The 18,362-nt window shown below is 53.4% G+C and overlaps 6 protein-coding genes across 6 annotated transcripts; 3 read left to right on the top strand and 3 right to left on the bottom strand.

The window, feature by feature from the left end:
- Nucleotides 1-129: 129 nt before the first annotated feature.
- PG994_000451 (P-loop containing nucleoside triphosphate hydrolase protein) lies at nucleotides 130-2,949 on the bottom strand (the record flags this gene model as incomplete). The annotated part of the gene is made up of 4 exons (XM_066851860.1): nucleotides 130-350; nucleotides 392-2,094; nucleotides 2,184-2,604; nucleotides 2,673-2,949. 4 exons carry the CDS (start codon nucleotides 2,947-2,949, stop codon nucleotides 130-132), a joined length of 2,622 nt encoding a protein of 873 aa, XP_066722492.1.
- A 422-nt stretch (nucleotides 2,950-3,371) lies between these two features.
- PG994_000450 (DnaJ like subfamily C member 8) lies at nucleotides 3,372-4,224 on the top strand (the record flags this gene model as incomplete). Its single annotated transcript, XM_066851859.1, has 3 exons — nucleotides 3,372-3,467; nucleotides 3,537-3,580; nucleotides 3,684-4,224. The coding sequence occupies 3 exons, from the start codon at nucleotides 3,372-3,374 to the stop codon at nucleotides 4,222-4,224; spliced, it is 681 nt and encodes a 226-aa protein (XP_066722491.1).
- Nucleotides 4,225-4,821: 597 nt separating this feature from the next.
- On the bottom strand, nucleotides 4,822-7,127 carry PG994_000449 (MLH1 protein; the record flags this gene model as incomplete). Its single annotated transcript, XM_066851858.1, has 3 exons — nucleotides 4,822-6,726; nucleotides 6,784-6,963; nucleotides 7,035-7,127. 3 exons carry the CDS (start codon nucleotides 7,125-7,127, stop codon nucleotides 4,822-4,824), a joined length of 2,178 nt encoding a protein of 725 aa, XP_066722490.1.
- Nucleotides 7,128-8,267: 1,140 nt separating this feature from the next.
- PG994_000448 (uncharacterized protein) lies at nucleotides 8,268-9,977 on the top strand (the record flags this gene model as incomplete). Its single annotated transcript, XM_066851857.1, has 1 exon — nucleotides 8,268-9,977. One exon carries the CDS (start codon nucleotides 8,268-8,270, stop codon nucleotides 9,975-9,977), a length of 1,710 nt encoding a protein of 569 aa, XP_066722489.1.
- Nucleotides 9,978-12,100: 2,123 nt separating this feature from the next.
- PG994_000447 (uncharacterized protein) lies at nucleotides 12,101-12,568 on the top strand (the record flags this gene model as incomplete). The annotated part of the gene is made up of 2 exons (XM_066851856.1): nucleotides 12,101-12,186; nucleotides 12,259-12,568. The coding sequence occupies 2 exons, from the start codon at nucleotides 12,101-12,103 to the stop codon at nucleotides 12,566-12,568; spliced, it is 396 nt and encodes a 131-aa protein (XP_066722488.1).
- Nucleotides 12,569-15,317: 2,749 nt separating this feature from the next.
- PG994_000446 (uncharacterized protein) lies at nucleotides 15,318-17,702 on the bottom strand (the record flags this gene model as incomplete). The annotated part of the gene is made up of 3 exons (XM_066851855.1): nucleotides 15,318-16,169; nucleotides 16,211-16,465; nucleotides 17,067-17,702. 3 exons carry the CDS (start codon nucleotides 17,700-17,702, stop codon nucleotides 15,318-15,320), a joined length of 1,743 nt encoding a protein of 580 aa, XP_066722487.1.
- Nucleotides 17,703-18,362: the final 660 nt, after the last annotated feature.

The following is an 18,362-nucleotide window of genomic DNA, read 5'->3' as shown; positions in this document are numbered from 1 at the left end:
TGCAAAATTATCTGCACAAATTGCTGCTACGCGCAAGTATTAAATTTGACCAATGAACTGATGATTTGGTAAATCCATCTAATGCTGAGCTTCTGAAGCTATATACAGTGCCCCCCCCAGAGAGCCCCCCTATTTCCTGTGAGTAGGCCGGGCATTCTTGGCACGTCGTCTCTCCGCCAACTTTCGCGACTTGCGCACATCCTCTGTACTCTTCATCTCGTTCCTGTTAATACCGACGCCCTCCTTGAAGCGGCCGATTCTCTTCTCCTTAGCCTGGTCGACTCGCTTCTTGCGCTCGTGGTAATCATCACGGAACTTATCGGCCTCCTTGGCGCCTTCTCCATCTTGTGCTTATACCTAGGACCGGTAGAAGCAAATGGGGAAGGAGCACCGCCGTTGTTCTTCTCGTAGTCGCCGACGCGCGGCATCTTGCCGATGCGCTGGGTCTTCTTCCAACGGTCGAAGCGGCCGCTCTGGAAGGAGGCGGCGATCTTGACGCCGGACTCGCCGCGGACCATGCGGGAGCCCTTGGAGCCGTCCTCGTCGTTTTCACGGGCCACGTACTTGCGCGACTTCTGGTCCCAGCGCATCTTGGAACGCGTGGGCACGCCGAACGATTTGCCGCCTTCGTCGTTGTTCAGGTCCATGGTGGCGTCGCGGGCCGACTCGACAAAGGACGTCGTGTTGCCGCCGGAGTGCACGCCGTAGCCGCGCTCCTCGGTAGCGTTGAAGGTACGCGGTTCGTATGTCATGAAAACCTCCGGGTCTTGGAATGAGGCAGGCGTCACGTTCTTGTTCTTCGACTTCCTGCTCGCCGTCTCGTTGTTTGTAACGGTTACTTCAAGGCCATTGTCGTCATCAGCCTCGGAGTCGCCCTCAATAACGACTTCGTCGTCTTCGTTGTCAACGAACTGGTCTTCTTCATCACCAAAGGGTTCGTCGTCATCGCCAACTTCCGAGTCCTCATCCGCATCGGTTTTATCTAGCTTGTCGATAGGCCGCAGTTTGATCTTCTTCCTCATGGTCGCCATGATGTCTGCAGCATCATTCTTAAGACCCTTGCCATTCATCATTTTCGATTCGAAAATGGTCTCCGTTGGCCTATAGCCACTAAGTTTTGCAAGCATTTCCGCTCGGGCCTGTTCCAAATCACCAGTCTCGCCGCCAAACACCGGGTGCAATTGCGTCCAGCCCTTACTCGCGACGACATCCCGCGCTCGTTTGGCACTCTGGCTTGACGCAGAGTTACGTGTCCGCAAGTAGAGTTTCTCTGCCTTCTCAGAAACACGCTTCAGGTTCGCCAAGTCCTCGTTATCGCCCAAGAGCTTGGTCTGCCACTCTACATTAGCTTCTACCTTTGATCGCATGGGCGCCCCAACGACAACGTCTTCGGCATAGTTTGGTGCCTCTGCCTCCCGGCCTAGCACCAGTTTCTTCGCGAGGAAAAGCTGCAGATCAATCAGATACGGAACATCCGTGTCCCTTACGATACTGTAACTCCAACCCCTCTGTCCGGCACGAGCAGTACGACCGACTCGGTGGACAAATACTTTTGGTTGAGGAGGGAAATCGTAGTTGATGACATTTGCCAAAATGGGGATATCAATACCACGTGCTGCAACATCCGTAACAACTAGGATGTTCGATCGTCCTCGGCGGAAGTTTTCAACCTGCTCCATTCGAGCTGTTTGGTCAAGAGAACCGTAGACGTAAGATACGGCAAACCCAGCTTCCTTCAATAACGTGGCCAGATATTCGACGTGATGTTTTGTTGCGGCGAAAATGATGGTGGAGTGCTCCGTGGGCTTTTCCTTGCCCCGTGACTTGTCTGGAACACGCTTTCTCTTCTTGGAAAACCTGTCGGATTCTGGCTGAACTCCCGCGGGCATACCCATAGGCATCTTGATCAGGTCATTCAACACGTGCAGCAGTGCTCCTTCTTTTTCGGCACTTTTCACGCTGAAAAAGGCGCTTTCGAGATCTGGCGACACCTTGGTCTCGGCATCTAATCGGACGAGACTGGGGTCTTGGAGACCTGCACGAGCAAACTCCACCAATGATGCCGGCAACGTTGCGGAAAAGAGCAGGCTTTGTCTTGATGGGGGAGAGCGTGCAGAATTTCAGTGAGTTGAGCTGCGAAACCCATCTCGAAGAGTCTGTCGGCTTCATCGAATACCACGTACTGAATCGAGCTGAGGCTAAGCCCCATCTCGACCTTGAGATGGAGGAATCGACCAGGCGTGGCAATGACGATATCCGGGTTCGAAGTCATAGTGCCGAATTGCTCCTCCAGACTGTCACCACCGACCAGGAGGACGCATTTCAGGTCGGTACCTTTGCTGAACTCCTTGACAACCTTTAGCGTCTGAATGGCCAATTCTCTGGAAGGCGACAAGATTAAACCCCTGGCTCCGATGGTGGCGCTATGGGCTCGAAGTCGCTCGATCATAGGTATGACGAAAGCAGCAGTCTTTCCAGAACCTGTCCTAGCCATACCAACCAGATCTTTCCTCTCGAGAATCAAGGGGATCGCTTTTCGTTGAATAGGCGTGGGTACGGAGAAACCTTTGCGGGTGATAGCGCGCAGCAAATTGGCATTCAGGCCTAGGAACGGTCAGCCTCTCCTCTTGACGCAAGACGTATTAGTAGAATGAGGGAGAGTGTCGGCTTACCCATTGCCTGGAAACCCCCGCCCTTCTTAACCGATTTGCCCTTCAGGTTGGAAGACTTTCGAAAGGATGCGGCTTGCGTTAGAGCTATGAAAGCCTCGTCGCCGTCATCATCGTCGTAGCCCTGGCCTCCCCTGGCGCCACCTCCGAAGATATCCTCGGCGTCAAAGGCCATACCATCGTGCGCATCGGTCCTCCCGCCATCCTCGGTGTAGAGCGAATCGAGAATGTCGACCTCGTTCTCGGACGCGGCCGGAGAAACGGCGCGCCTTGAACGCATTGTGATGAGGCTCTCTTTTACTCGGTAGCAGAGCGTATTGTTAAAGAGTGGCTAGAAAAACAAGTACGTCGAAGAATACAATATCCGTTTTTGCTGAGGCAGTGATTAATCCTGGCCTCGCCTGAAGAAAGCGCTTTGCACTTTCTCTCTGCTCTGTCCCGCTTGAATTTTTAGTGGAGTCAGACCCCTGCCAGCCATCTTATCGACGGCGATAAGCATTTGATTGAACATTGAAGCGGGACCCAGCGGCCGTTGGTAGGTACCAGTGCTTATATTAGTATCCCCATGCCCCCCCCAGCTCTCTTGACGTCGGTCGCAACACCCGTAGATTCGGCACTGTCTTCACACATTAAGACTAGATTCCCCGCAACGCTCGTTACCTCTCACGCCCATCTCTGGCTTTACTGAAACCACTGGTCAAAATGGCAGCTGAGATTCCGTCGGACCCGAAGTTGATGGAGAAGGAGGATATAGATGCGCTCGATGCGCTCGCCTCCGAGGCCAAGGAGTTTGAGAAGGTAAACCCCCCTCCGTTGCCCCTTCTCACCAGACAATATACGAATGTCCATGGCTAACTCTCACCCCAGGATGCCGAAATCGACCGGATTCTCAAAGCCTTCCGCCTTGATGCGTAGGTCCTTCCTCTCCTCGTTCTGCTGGAATAGCGCCAAGAAGAAGAAGAAGAAGAAGAAGAAGAATCGCCACTAACACCCTCTCTCCATTTCTCTTTACAGCTACGCAGTCCTAGACCTGAAACCGGGCGTGCCCGATTCCGACATCAAGATGACGTACCGCAAGAAGTCGCTACTGATCCACCCGGACAAGACCAAGAACCCGCAGGCGCCCGACGCCTTCGACCGGCTCAAGAAGGCGCAGACGGAGCTGATGGACGAGAAGCACCGCGAGCGCCTCGACGAGGCCATCGCCGACGCGCGCATGCTGCTGATGCGCGAGCACAAGTGGACCGTCGACTCGCCCGAGCTGCGCACCGACGACTTCGCCCGCGACTGGCGCGTCAAGACCCGCGAGGTCCTCATCGACAACGAGCAGCGCCGCCGCCGCCAGGTTAAGGCCCAGATGCAGGAGGAGGGCCGCGACCAGCGCCGCCAGGAGGAGGAGATCGACGAGCGCAAGCGCAAACGCCAGCACGATCAGGACTGGGAGGCCACCCGCGACCAGCGCATCTCCAGCTGGCGCCAGTTCCAGAAGGGCAAAGGGGGCAGCAGTTCGGGGGAGCCCGGCAAGAAGAAGAAGAAGGTCAAGCCTATCGGATGAAGAGACTGATAGGAAGCAAGCTCTTGGACGTTTGTGCGGGTGCTCTGCTCACAGACATTTACTTATTTTCAGCGACTAGCAGGGTCTCCTGGGGGAGAAACGAGGATACGATACGGTCGGCGTTAGCGGCATGACATTGGTTTCCCTTCTGGCTTTACGCTGTGAGTTCATTAATAGAACCGAATGCGTCTTTTCGAACCTAACCCCATCAGAGGATATTCGCCCCTAAGTACAGATTTACCCCTTTAACGCGTTGCAAGAACTACGAGGCAACCAGCAAGCCCCATAGGCTGCCTGTGAGAACTGGGAAACACCATGAGATAAACGTAAAGGTAAGTTTCATCATGAACCTCATGAAGTTTTTGTTATATTTGAAAGCTACCTTGATTGATGCACAGAGATCTTGTGATGTCGTCATGAAGCTATGTTCTTTAATACAGTCATCCATATGTACGGTATGCATGCGCCTTTGACCCATATGCCGTAGTAGCTCGCGCCAAGATCGCAGACAGATTGTGAGTGGCAAAGCAATACCAAACTCCAGCTCCAAGGTATCTATCGTCAGTCCATCGTGCTGACCCGTCCTTCTCGGATGTCTTAACATCTTTCAAATACCCTGTAAAGCCCCTTCAAGTCGGCCAGTTCTAGCACGGCGCCGTTCATCAAGGACTTCGTAGCCACCAGTCTTGCCTTGAACGCTGGGAAAAAGACGTGCTCGACTGCTCGTCTGACGTGCGCTCGTCTGGCCTTGAGCTCTTCCGAAATGTCTTCCGCCTCTAGTTGCTCGGTGTTGCCTGGCATTGACGGCAACTGCTCGGGCACATAAAAGCTTGCCAGCTCACGAAGGAAGCCCTCGAAGCAGGCCTGCTCATCTGTCCAGTCCACGTGCGGGCCTAGCCGGAGTAAAAATTGAGAGAGTTTTGCCATGGTTGGCGTATATCCTTTGCAGAGAAGCGGGATACTGATTAATTCGCCGGCTGGGGAGATCTCGAGACTGAAGTACTCTTGAAGCATTTCGCGTCGCTCAATCAACTGGTCTGTTACCATCTCGACGACTTCCTCGACATTGAAATCATCGTCATCGGCAAGTTCTCCATCAGCTGCTGTTGCCTTTTCATGTTGGGCGGCTATAGTGAGAACCTCGCGCAGATCAAGGGCTGGCTGGAATTTGATAGTGCCGAAGTTCCCAAAGTCGGTAAGTCCGACCTGATAGAAATATTCGAGACAAGCACGTCCATAATCCACTAGGTAAAGCTTCACACCACCCTGCATAGCAGCCAGTCTTCTCCGCTCATCAACTATACCAACAAAGGTGTGACCAGCGAATATTTCTGTCAGGCCGTGATGCATATCATGCCTCACAGCTGTCCGTAGCTCACGCACACTAGTCAAGCGACAGACGATAGGCTCGCGATCTGTGGTTTGGTACTCTGGCTCCATGTCCGTATCCTCTGGCACCGCAGATGTCCCGTCTTTGCTAGCAGTCGGGAACATACTGGTGATCTTACGCATAGAGGAATCTGTGCGTATAAGATTATTCTCGTAGGGCCGCACCGGAGTCTTGCCTTTTGCAGCGGGCGTCTTCGCGGAGGAGCTACTGGGGTCAGACTGTGGTGTGCTCGATGTCCCAATAGTTCCAGGTAGCAGGGATTGCGTCATGAAGGTACGGCTTGTATCAACAGCAGCCAACTTGTCCCGGATGTTCTCGCAGATTGCCTGAATGATCTCGTCTTCGTTGAGGAAGTTCACTTCCCGCTTGGTTGGATGCACGTTCACATCTACGCGCTGGGGGTCGATTTCAAGGCTGAGGTAGACAAAAGGGTGGCCGTTCTTGGGCAAGAAAGTCGAATACGTCTGTTCGATGGCCTTTTTGATATTGGAAGATTCGACCGCTCGATTGTTGATGAAAATAAGTAGGGTCGTCTTCTTGATATGGTAATTTGCATTAGTCGCCCATCCTTTGGCGCTGAATCCATAGCGCTCATCGGCGGCAGCGTACTCGATTAACTCGTTCGCCACACTGCTTCCATGGATTTGGCGGATACGATCCATAGTAGTGGCAGCTGCCTGGATAGCTATAGATATCCCAGAATCGCCATGCTTCTTACAAGAAAAGGCGACTCCTTGGCAGTGGATTGAGTAGCGTCCCACCATGTCGATAATCTTGTTATACTCATCAGATGCAGACCTGAAAGCCCTCCGCCGAGTTGGCACGTTGTAGAAAAGGTCTTCTACCGTGATCTGAGTGCCGTTCCTCCCTGCTGTCGGCTTCGGGTCCGCAGATTGGCCTGGTTTGGCCGGTACCAGCTTTCCCCCGTCGTAATTGGCACGCCATGCGCAGTTGGAGTCCTTGGTCTTTGTGGTGACTGTGAGATGCGCAATGTGGCTTATACTAGCCAGAGCTTCACCTCGAAAGCCATAAGTGTCGATGCTGTGCAGGTCCTCGAATTTCTTCAGCTTTGAAGTGGTAAACCTTTCGCAGAGTATGGACATGTCATCTTTCTAGCAATATCGTAAGATTCCAATGCAACATAGTGGTTGGATCAAAGGAGTACTCACGTCGATGCCATGGCCATTGTCGGTGATTTGCAGGAGCTTCAATCCACCTTCTTTAACTAGGACCTCGAGGGATGTGGAGCCTGCATCAACTGCGTTTTCGATCAACTCCTTCAAAGCATGAACCGGAGCTACGATGATTTCCCCTGCAGCGATCTTGTTCACGACATCTTGGTCCAGTGCCTGGATGTGAGAGACACCGGTCAGTTTAAGGTAAAGTGACTGGGAAGTGATTGATCAAGCAAGGTACTTACCTGGATTCGGCGCGGGCCTGCCTCTTCTATTAGAGACTCGTCGGCCTTTCTTTTGACTCCCCTTGGAGCATCTATATCCATAACCTCGTCCATCTTCAGGGATTTGCAAGGTCTCTGCCACGGATGGAACGTCGCTTCGCTGCTCTAGAGGAGGGCAGATATATGGTGGCCTAGGCTGTGCAGGGATGCCCTATCGTGCCTTCATTGAGGCAAAGCCTACGCAATCATTCCCAGGCAGCTAAGGCTTCTTCGATGAGCGGCGTACCAATCGCAAATGTGAGCCTGGAATTATGTTTCTTTCTCATTCATTCGATTGCATTTGGAGAGTGTTGCCGTTTGGACCGAAAGATGCTGTTCTTGAGGGAAGCAAGATGCGGATGATGCTTGCTACTAATAAGAATCACATGACGGAAGGTGCTCCTGCTCCAATTGAGCATTGGCCATTTCGAATTGCCTGTACCAACGCACCTTCTTCCTTTACTTTTATACAGGTACAACCTCTACCGCAAAACATTCTCATGACCTTGCACCTCGTTTCGCAGGTCTTCGAAAAGAACATCGAATGAAATGGGTCATGTATGACTACCTGGTATATGTAGACTGGGTGGGTATCTACATTAGCGCAGGCACCTCGGATTGCCTAACAATAAGTCATGAGCGGCGTTCGGCTCCATATGCGATTGTCGGCACAAAGCCAACTCACCAAAGCGAAGCTGAAGCTCAGCCAAGAGTCCTTGCCTTCAACAGTATGGTACTGCGAAGATGGGCAGGTATACAAGGTATACAAGTGCAGATCCCCGGTTGGTGGCCAACATTGATTGGTTCGCACATTACTTGGAATTTCGACACTCATATGACGCATGTAGGATTCGTCTAAGATAAGATCATCAGGCTGCGTGTGTGGCCAATGGCTGTAGATCGTTGTGTCGTTCTATGCCTCATCCATGCATCCATTGCCAGGAGCTGAAACTTACTTCGCTCTCTGTACGTACTACTTGTATTCGGTCTGGGGTACATTCGAGCTTGAGTTCCTCTTGACCACCAGCCTATAAATACGAAGGGCCCCTTTTATCTTGGCTTTCTGTTCTACCGAGCTGATAGAGCGATGACTACCCAAATATAGAACCCTCCCCCCCAAGCTGATACCTGTACCGGTTCACATTAAAACCACACGAACCAGCTTCTAGCATCCATCATCTAGCCCTGAGCCGTTATAACCAGGCCTCCTCCACCATGCCACGCCACGCATTCAAAGGCCAGGCCGGTGTGGACATCGACATCACCGACTTCCAGTCGGTCTACGTGCCCGGCGACACCGTGCGAGGTCACGTGAGCTGCAGCCGGGCCTTCTTCCCAAAGAAGAAGAAGCACGGCGACCGGACCGAGGTGCGCATCCGGCTGTTCGGCCGCGCCAAGACCAAGGTGGTGCGCAAGGGGTCCAACACGACCCATATCTACCGCGGCCGCGCCGTGCTGTTCGAAAAATCGCACGTCGTGGCCCAGGGCGCCGTGACGGGGCTGGCGCGGTTCCCCTTCGCCGTCACCATCCCCGAGACGTCGCAGCCGGGCTTCGCGTCACGCGGGGACGACTGGAAGCGGGAGAAGGGCGAGCTCGCCTCACAACGACAGCAGCAGCAGCAGAAGCAGCGGGCGGCGGCAGCAGGAGGAGAAGAAGAAGGGGGCGGCCATCGGCATGGAGTCTACCTCAGCTCGTCGCAGGACGATGTGACGAAGCATGAGCTTCCATCGGTGTATTACTTCGTCTCGAAGTCGGGCTGGTCTGGGAGCAAGTTCGAGGCGTACATCGAGTACGTCCTCGAGGCCTGTCTGGTCTGTCCGGGCACCGAGAGTGTCACGGTTCAATTTCCCCTGTTTATCCGCAAGCACTCGACGGCTCAGCCTATCGGAGGTGGCGACTTCGAATTCGGGATCCGCGAAGCAACCCGCCTCCTCCGGACCGAAATGCTGCTCGCCGAAAACGCGGAGAGAAAGCCAACGTTTCGGGAGAGGCAGCGGAGGTTCTGGAACCCTTCCAAGACGCCCAAGTATGCCTATACTGCCAAGGTGGCTTACCCGACTGTCATTCAGCTGGATCATCCGGACCCCATCCCATTGAAGATATACATCGTCCCCAAGCTACAGGATGAGGTCACTTCCATCTGCCCGGACGGCGATCCCTCCCGTCTACCGCCTGTGGAGTTTGTATCCATTGAGCTAGGTCTGAAATCAAAGACCCGGATCCGGGCTCCGGGAGATTTCACCAGTTACCACAAGGAAGAGCGCGAGCACAAGTTTCCTATCCGGTTTGGACTCTCGCAGGCAGACCACACATTCAAAGTCCCCCTCGTAGTGCGAGGTAATATCAGAGATGAGCCGCCACCCGAATACACGACGAGTGACATCCCTACCAAACTCACTGACGAGAAGCACATCGCCATCGCAAGCCCCGAGAGCCTCAACGGTAACAGCAACGGGCGATTCTCGATCCGGCCCGTCGACGATGACATCGTGAGAGCCTCCGACAGGCCGATTCTGGACTACTCCCATTTCGTGCCCAGCGAGCAAGGGCATTTTTTCATGGGCACGCCTTTCAACCTCGGCGCCCATCTTGGCATCCGCCTGTCACAGACGGGATCCTCTACGCTGGGTGCGCCGGCCGAGAGTCCGTTCGGCCGCTTTCTCTACCCTTCCTTCGACACGTACAACATCTCGCTGACGTACCAGCTGGAGTGGGCCATCCGCCTGACCTGCGCGGGCGAGTCGCACGACGTCCACGGCCTCGCCAACGTGCGGGTCCTGCCGCCGAGCGAGGAGCAGGAGGCCCACAAGAAGGCGCTGCTGGGTTCCGAGGGCATGCAGAAGAACTACGACGACCTGGCCCTGGCCATGGGCTTGGCCGAAATGGCCCTCGGCGTGGCGGTCGATGTGCTTGGGGCTTTCTGATCGATGTCTACGGTGTCTGATCCTCTGGGCTTGCTTCGAAAGGGATGGTGGTCAGGGTGGTCAGCCCGCACCCAACGACCATCATGGTCACCGCGCCCCTCAAAAGTTCTTCGTAAAAGCACCCCTCCGTCATACTATAGATGTATCGGGGGGTGATTGGATAATGCCTCCCGACAAATGTCTGTATTAAGCTTTGTTTCCGTTCACTACGACTAGACTATGACGAGGCTTCGACGCCATATCCTGGAGCGCTTACATCTCTGGTCAGGCCTACTGTGACGCGGAGCTGAGGCTGAACTATAAGCGTTGTTCAGGTCGCCTCGGGACACGGCAACCACTGGAGCTATCAAGAACCTCGCACCATGGTTTACCATTGCAAAAACCCTCCGTCAGGAGCGTGATGATGGTAACCAGGTAACAGCAAGAGCTGTAGTCCGCGCCAGGACTGCTTCACCTCCAACCCATTCCATATCTGCTGCTAAACCCAATACAATAACTATATTGTTCTGTATCTACGTCTTCTCTATGACCTACAAGACATTCCCTAGATAGAGATGCCTCACCACCCCGGCTGAAGGCCTTCTTCTCAATCCGGCCCCCACGGCTTATCAAACCAGGGGTGGCAAATCCATCGAGGCTCTTCTTGGGTTTGTGGGTGTGATTGTGTGCGTATGTAAGCAGTAACAAGCACGTTGCCCAGAGTGTTCGATCGGCTTTGTTGCGGCGCAGCGTTTCTCTAGTGAAAAGCGGCGCAGCGAATATTAATAATGTTATTGCTGTTGCTATTGCTGTTGCTGTCCCTCCTATCGCTCGACGGAATTGCTTCCGAGAGGTTGTCGTCAATCAGCTCGATGGCATCTATGTAACACAACAAAACATAAATTGCTCAGAAGTACTGGTTGATTTAAGTAAGGATCACGCTTCATTGGGTACTTCATCATCTGCAACACCTTATATTCTGGTCAGACTATACATCGCAGAAGAGTCACATGTTCCGTTCAATCTCGAATGCAGTTCATGTGTAGGTAAGTATATAGTCTTTGATTTCTTCTTATCCAATTCCCACTATATCAAATGCCATCCTGCACGAGCCCGGGAGATCGGGTTCCTGTTTTCGCAAGGTTGTAGCATAAGTTAGTACAAGAACCTCACCATTACACATGGCAGAATTTGTCGGGTTCCCCTGGATAATCATGGTTGACAGTGGGTCGCAAGATTTGCCAATGGCTTCTGATACACACATAGCAGCGCCTTGCAGTAAAGATGACGTTGCCTACTGTTCGTGACACAATTGCATGGCATGGCCCCTCTTCTTCAGAAGTTATTCCATGGCCATCTGGAGGGCACATACTTATTTGGGGGCGGCTATATACCCCTGCAACAGTTCGTGGTGGTGGCTGAGCCATGGACGACTGTCGGACTCCCTCCAACTTGAAGGTGCGAAATCCGCTCAGCGCTTGTTTTCTGCGAGACTGGGTGTTACGAGAAAATGCCGTGTGCAGCCCGTAAGCGTACGGGAAGCAGAACAGCCTTGCTAACAAAAGTAAGCATGCAATGCACCGCGCTTCCGCAGTCTTATGTGCATGGTAGCCGCGTGCTCTAGTTCGTACTACCTATACTGGCCTGGTCGTTAAATTTAGCAGATCAAAGTCTACTAGAATCTCGCCTTTTATCTTCCTGTCGAGTCTAGGGGCTGATCTACGAAAGGCCAGGGTCGCTGCTGGGCTGACAAGCGCCACATACGGCACTATGTTAAGTCCCTAGTGTAAACGGTAGAAGAACAGAAGACAGACCTCCGTCAAGATGACTAGCCTGGTATCTTCGGATGCAACAGGAATGCAAGGCGCAGACAAGCAGTGCAGACAAGTGACGGCGACCCCGAGTATTGATCATATTCACCACCTGCTATAGCCTTGCATGATGGTGTCGCAGGTGCTCCAGGCACCGTCTGAAAAACGGAAGTGTATCCTGTCGCGTCTTATATAAAGCTGCGGTGATGGGTGGTGCATTCTTGCGCGGTAGTCTAGTCTGATAGCTCCAGAGAACTTTACCTGTTATATTGTGTGCCATTGATATCATAAATCATCTGTGCGTTTTGTGTTGATAAAAGAAGAACTGCCATCATGCCACGATCGGTTGCCGGAAGTCTAGGCCAGTCCGCGGCTGGGGAAGATGAGGCCCTCTCAACACATGCGACGGTTGGATCGGAGTACGTTGACCAGCTGCGCTAAGCCCGACATCAGTTCCCCCGGCGATTTACTAACTCGAGCGAGCGCAGAAGTCGCAGTGGGACCCCTCGTGCCGACCGCGAACCCCAAGAAAGGGCACAGGGTCCTCCAGCAAGACGGCCGTTGACGCGCGCCCTTGTCCGCCAAGCCCAGCTCCATCAACCCGCTCAAGACGAACAGCAGCCCGTAAGCATTCGCGATGACATCCTGAAGTGGGACGACAGCCAGTTTCGGGGCCTGACGCCCCCGCCGCTACCTTACGAGACCCAGCCTCAGAAGAAGAAGCGGGCGATCCAAGAAGTCATCGAAGACAACAGCCCAAGGGAGCCCGACAGAATGACCAGGAGATTGAAGAGTTGCTAAAGTCCAAGCAGCAGCAGCAGCGGGCAGAAGGCAGTACCGCTGTGACCGGCGAACAGCGACGGGATGGCAGTGATCAGTCGGCGAGAAAGAGCTTGGACTCCGACCACACAGCAAAGAGGATCAAGGCGTCTTCGAGCAAGGGCGATGATGGCTTGAGCTAGCAGCATTGGCCTGACGGTCGAGGGCCGCCCGCGTTCCTACGGCGCGCGCGGTTGCTTTTTTGTCCCCTCTGCCTCTTTCTCTTTCTTTGGTACGTCATATCAACGTGTTATGGGTTATCGTGTCCATTTGGTTCCTTCTCGAGTTGTCCTATTTGAAGATGGCGGGATGCAATTTGGATGGACTGGGCTTGGTTGCGTGCGAGCTGATCATTTCCTCAGGGTGTGCTTCCGTTGCACGCGATAAGGTCAGCATGTGCAGGAAAATGAAATTGGAATTTCCTTTTATTGATATCCCTTGCCGGTTGAGGTAGCATCATCCTCTTCCCTCTTCAGCCGATTCGGGGACGCAATTCCGTCGTGGTCCGGTTGATGGCAGACGGTGCTGACCAAGACGTCGCTTACGCTCGCTCAACAGGGATCGCCATGGAGTTCTGGGTAGGAGGTAGGGCAATTGCTTCTGTTAACCGCGAACAGCCGTTGCTATTGGTCCACGTGCTAGGTGGTCTTGTCAGGTCATTTTGATAACAATCAATCCTCAATCCAGGCTACGACCTGGACGGTGGACCTGGCTGGCAGCTTGCAGCGTACTTGTGCCCGTTGTGGCCTGTGACGGCTCACCGGGTCCTGGCCGTCAAGCCGCGCCCGCTGGTCCAGTCGTTTCTCGCTCATTGGCAACACTGGTCAAATTGCATTTTCTGTTTTGATACCACCCAACACTCTCTGTTTTCTTTAGTATAGATTGATGTATTTCAAGATGTATCATTTGGATAATCAGACCATACATGTAAGTAGTTGTGGCGACGACTCCTGATCATTCAATTTCGAGTGAGTGCCTACGCGACTACGCAACTGACTGCAGTTAGTGGGTGTCTGGGTGTCTGTCGTCAGCAAGTGCCCGCTAAAACCATCCCACCTAGCGGCAAATCCCGCTAAAGACGAAATGTTGGTCGGTCGGTGAGGTCGCACTTTTTGGGAAATGCTGGGCTGGAGCGGCAGGTGGTGGTGGCACACACCACTCCCTGGCCGGTGTCCCTGGCCTTGGGGTTACATGCTAGCAAGCTGCCTACAGTGGTAGTAGATAGACTTTGGACATTCCCGCCTCGGGTTATTTTCTCATTGGCGAGCGACGCTTGGGTCCCGCCCACATCCACGATCTTATTTCCCGACCGTATGCAGCGGGAAAAGCCTCCTGCCCCCCCCCCCCAAAGAGCGCGAGGTGTGTGTCTGTGTGTCCGTGTGCCTGCGCGCGGCTACCACCCCTGAAATCAAATCGGTCGACATTGGATGAATGAATATGTGGTGGCTCTCTCTGTATGTGCATGTATGTGCCAATATGAAAGTGGTTTCCCAGGGAAAGGAGAGGGTATTCATTCCCGTCCTCCATCACTTCTACTTTGCGTGCCTGTGAGGCTTGCTTCTTCTATCCTGAAGTAACTCTCCCTATTCTTCGTGGCAGAATAGCAACACGATTTAGACTTACTTGGCCACTTAATACTATTACGCATCTGATCATCATCAAAATTAAACCCTCAACATCCCTCCCCGTAGCCCTGGCCCCTCGAATTGGGTTATTATTGACGGCCTCGACCATGTCCCGTGCAATAGTACAGGTGTTATATATCAACAATACCCGTCCTACCACGTCACATTTGCCTTAGCAAGCCAGATAACTCGACTCAATACGGCAACTCAATATAAGCTTGGATCCATTTTCAGCCCGACTCGGGAAATTAAGAAGAAACCTTTTTGTTTCTTGCTTGATGTTTGGTACCCTCGTGGGATTTGTTCCGTTTCCTTTGCTTTGCTCTTCCTATCCTTCTTCTTCCTATATTTCAATATATCGTACATACTTTGGCTTATCTCCTAACGCTGCCTGTGGCGTATACGAACTGCGACAAATATCCATCTGGAAATCCCGCTACGTAGGATCCTCTGCCAACTCCTCTGTTCCGTATGGGGCAGTCATATTCGTGCCGGAAAAGCCCTTCGACGAAATCGGCGAACCCCGCGCTGTGCAACCCTTCGCAGCCTGCCTCCCAAGATGCTGCCCAATAATGTGGGCGTGTTGACAGTCGCCTCCGGATATAGCGGCTCCTCTTGAGACTGAAAAGTCTTCCTACCACCCGACTCAATCCTGGTTGTGAAAGATGTGGCCATCGGAATAAGGAGTTCCCCGCGACAGCGACACACCGCCCCTGCAACCGTCGAGCACGCGGTGCATTTGTATTAGCAAAAATTCCAATTACATCCCAGAAACCCTAAACCAGCGGCCGATGCTCGCAGGACAAAGAAAAGAAACCAAGGAACCAAACGCCAACCGGATGCAAAGAAATATCGTGGTCGGGTCCGAGAGTCATGAATTAGAAGTAATCTTCGGAAGAGAAGTCATGGAAGGCCGTGCTGATCATGGACAATGGTATCTCCAACGCAACGAATGGGGTATTCAACGTATAATTGTACACGTACGCAGCATATGGCGGACTTGGCCGGCCATGGAGAGTTGCTGCTTATTCTGGACGTCACTAGGTGACAAAGACGAAGGTTCCTGACCCAGAGGGGCAATTCAAAAGATGGAATGTCGCCGAATGCTATGAGCCCCTTGGGACATTCGGCTGATCGAGCAAACCGCCAATATCAACCCGCCCTGTCCGGGGGTCTGCTTGGTGCACAGGTTGTGCTTGGCTTCGTATTGGTGGAAGCTGATAGCCTGGCGCCTGAGAATGCCTGTGCATCGACAATTCGCTTCGAGGTATATGATATGACGGTCCTGACGGATGATCTGATCGAACAGATGACGGCGAATATGAAGGAATATTGGGGCTTACGCCTGGACTCGGTCCTGCAACTATAGAAGCTGGGGTCACAGGTTGCCGGGCGCCATGTCCAGTGTCTCTGGAATCCAATAGCTCGCCCCATCGATGCCTATTTGGATCGAAAGATGCTGACACGGGCGTCAGCTGCGTATAAGCCTGAGACTGATACGCATAAGGAAGATCTCTCTGTTGTGCGGAGGGCGAAGGATTCGAGAGAGACCTGGGCTGCATCACAAGGAGTACGACAACAAAGTATATGGAGTCCTCCTTCACCAGGCCGAGCCGGATGGGATACTGCCGTGGCTGGCCCTCTACTGTTTTGAAGTAGAATGTATCCTGCCGGTCTAATGGGAAGCTGGAGATCGTTTCAGGGTCGAACGGAAGCGCCTGGAATACCCTGTCTGCCTCTTGACGACCAAATATAGGCGGCAAATAGGTCGGTTCTTTCCTGGATTGCTCGTCTTGGAGTGAGCGTTGGAGAGCGATTACTCTCTCTCGCTCCTGGGGAAGGATGAGATCCTCCAGCCGACGTCGCTGGATTGCCTGTGCTGACCCGGCCCCGATAGCATCCACAAACGTGTTCGACACCCTTGCAACCTCGAGATCAACTGTCAAAAACGCGACTGGCTCCGAAGGTCGTGGTGCGATAGTCAGTGGCGGAGGTAGACATTGGCATCGCTAGCGGATCCGCGGTCAAGATACCTCGGTATAGTGGGGTCCGGTGGTTGTGATTTCAATACTCGATACGACTGTGTCCTTCGGAGGGGGTCGTCGTAAGGCACCGCGGGGGCACTGACTGGTGCAAATAACGAGACTGGCCGCCGTACACTGGATTCCGTGGGGTTGCCAAAAACGGGCTGCATCGAATCGTGATTCCCGATCATCTCGTAGCCTTGGTCGACCTCTTTTTTTGTGTTGCACGTCTACGCAAGCATCCTCTTTGCCATTACTTAGGCATCGGGAGCAAGGCCTTTGAGCTAGCGAGCAATGAAAGTCAGCAATGATCTGGCAGCCAAAAAAGGAGAACCAATTCGCCATGCAATGAGGGCACCGTTGCGTAAGTATGAGTGGCAACGTGTGCGGGATTCTGTGCTAAGGTTTGCGTTGATTTTCATAAATGATTCAACATCGCAAAAGCCTCTTCGTCCTGAGCAACAGATTTTACTGCTCCCCGAACTTGGCTGATTTCAAGAGGCCTCCCCTGGCCCCAGCAACCCAATGCCTCCATAACAAGGCCGCTTTTGCATGCTAAACCTGTATGTAGGACACTAGGCTCTGGCGCTGTCGTCCGCCTCTGATTCGCGGGGAAACATCACTGGCGGAGCATCATAAAACCTTCGAGCTCTGGAACTTTGCAGCTGCCAGGGTCGGCGGAATCCAATCATCACCTCGCACAAGACTGGACATTTGGTTCATGGCAATATCGATAATGGAAAACGGAGGAAATCTCTGAACACAACGTACCATCACATCTGCGAGAGTCAGTTTCTGGCATATTAACCTTCGGGGGACAAATCAACATACCTCAAATGGGCTCTTTTGCAAGGGACACAGGCCGAAGCAACGTGTCCCTTGGTTTTCCCTTTGGGATTTGGGCGAAGTATACGGCGGGTTCTCCGGAGGTTGCGGCCTTGTCGGTAAAGAATAAGGCGAAGGGCCCGAGGCATGCCCCGCGACTGGCGGTAACGGGTACTGTGACTGTGAGACCATGGGGCCTGCTTGGCCATGATAGGAAATTGGTCTTCCCATGGCTCCTTCGGGGCGTCGATAGGGAAACGCAGCTCGCTCTGTTGCTTCTCCCGGATATGTTCGAATCCCACTCGCCATGGGTGGTGGGAGCTGTGCTTGAGGGTTTTGTATCCCTTGCTGTGAATGTGCTCGGTACTCTATCCCAGGTATACTTGGGCCAGTGCGGAACGCATCGTGACTGGTGGGCTGGAAGCTACTTTGGCCGCGTTCACCGGCCTCCAAGTTTGGCTTGGGTGGGAGCGGTGGCGACCCTGACATGGGCGGAGAAGGATAGGCCCTTGAACCGAGAGGGCACTCCGTCGCTGCGCTGGCCCAACTCAGGTCGAGAGCGAAGCGCGCCAGATTGGATATGCCTCGGCGCTGGCCGAGTGAATCTTGAGTCTGCTCGCTATTATGGATTAGGTTTTGCATGGATTCGGGCGGAGACCTGGTGGAGGCAAGTAACAGGGCAGAGAGCTCCTGACGTCTGCGCTAGACGGAGGTGGCCGGGTGCCCTTGGTCGTTGCTGATTCGAATTCCTCAAGGTTCAAACGACGAGGCGCAATCCACGATACAGGCGAATAAGGCGAAGTGTTGCTGGCGAGCTCGTGCAGAGGCTTGGTGGGTTGAAATCCCAGCTATGAGGACAGCCGAGGCGTGCTCTTCAAGACAAGATATCCGACCTTTGTGCCGTCGCTGGGAGGCAACTCCGGGCAAGTGACTTCTGGCGAGGTTTTAGGGGCGAGTTCGACTCTTCGTGGGACACGATGGTGGTTTGGCAAGACTTTGGGCCACCAAGACTTTCGAGCGTCAAGTTGTACGGCATGCGGCAGTGTTGTGAGTATGTTGGAGAGCAGACAGGCGACGGAAAGGTGCAGATCCAAAGCGGTGCCTCGACTCAGGTGGCAGCACGAGCTTATTAGCCGATTTGGGAGGCAGCACGGTTACTCTGAGGCGCCAGTTCAAGTCGAGGACTTTGAACAGTAGGGACAAAGATGGGAGGAAGCTCAAATGTCTCTCACAACGATCAACCAAGTGGGATCGTGGGAGGTTTTTGTGCAACTCATTAGAGATTGGCCCAATATGTAGTGA

Source organism: Apiospora phragmitis (assembly GCF_038363925.1).
Source record: "Apiospora phragmitis strain CBS 135458 chromosome Unknown utg000001l:1.0-2902119.0:1.0-2906034.0, whole genome shotgun sequence".
Taxonomy (NCBI): domain Eukaryota; kingdom Fungi; phylum Ascomycota; class Sordariomycetes; order Amphisphaeriales; family Apiosporaceae; genus Apiospora; species Apiospora phragmitis.
The sequence above is the reverse complement of the archived record's forward strand: the minus strand, read 5'-3'. Positions and strand labels throughout refer to the sequence as shown.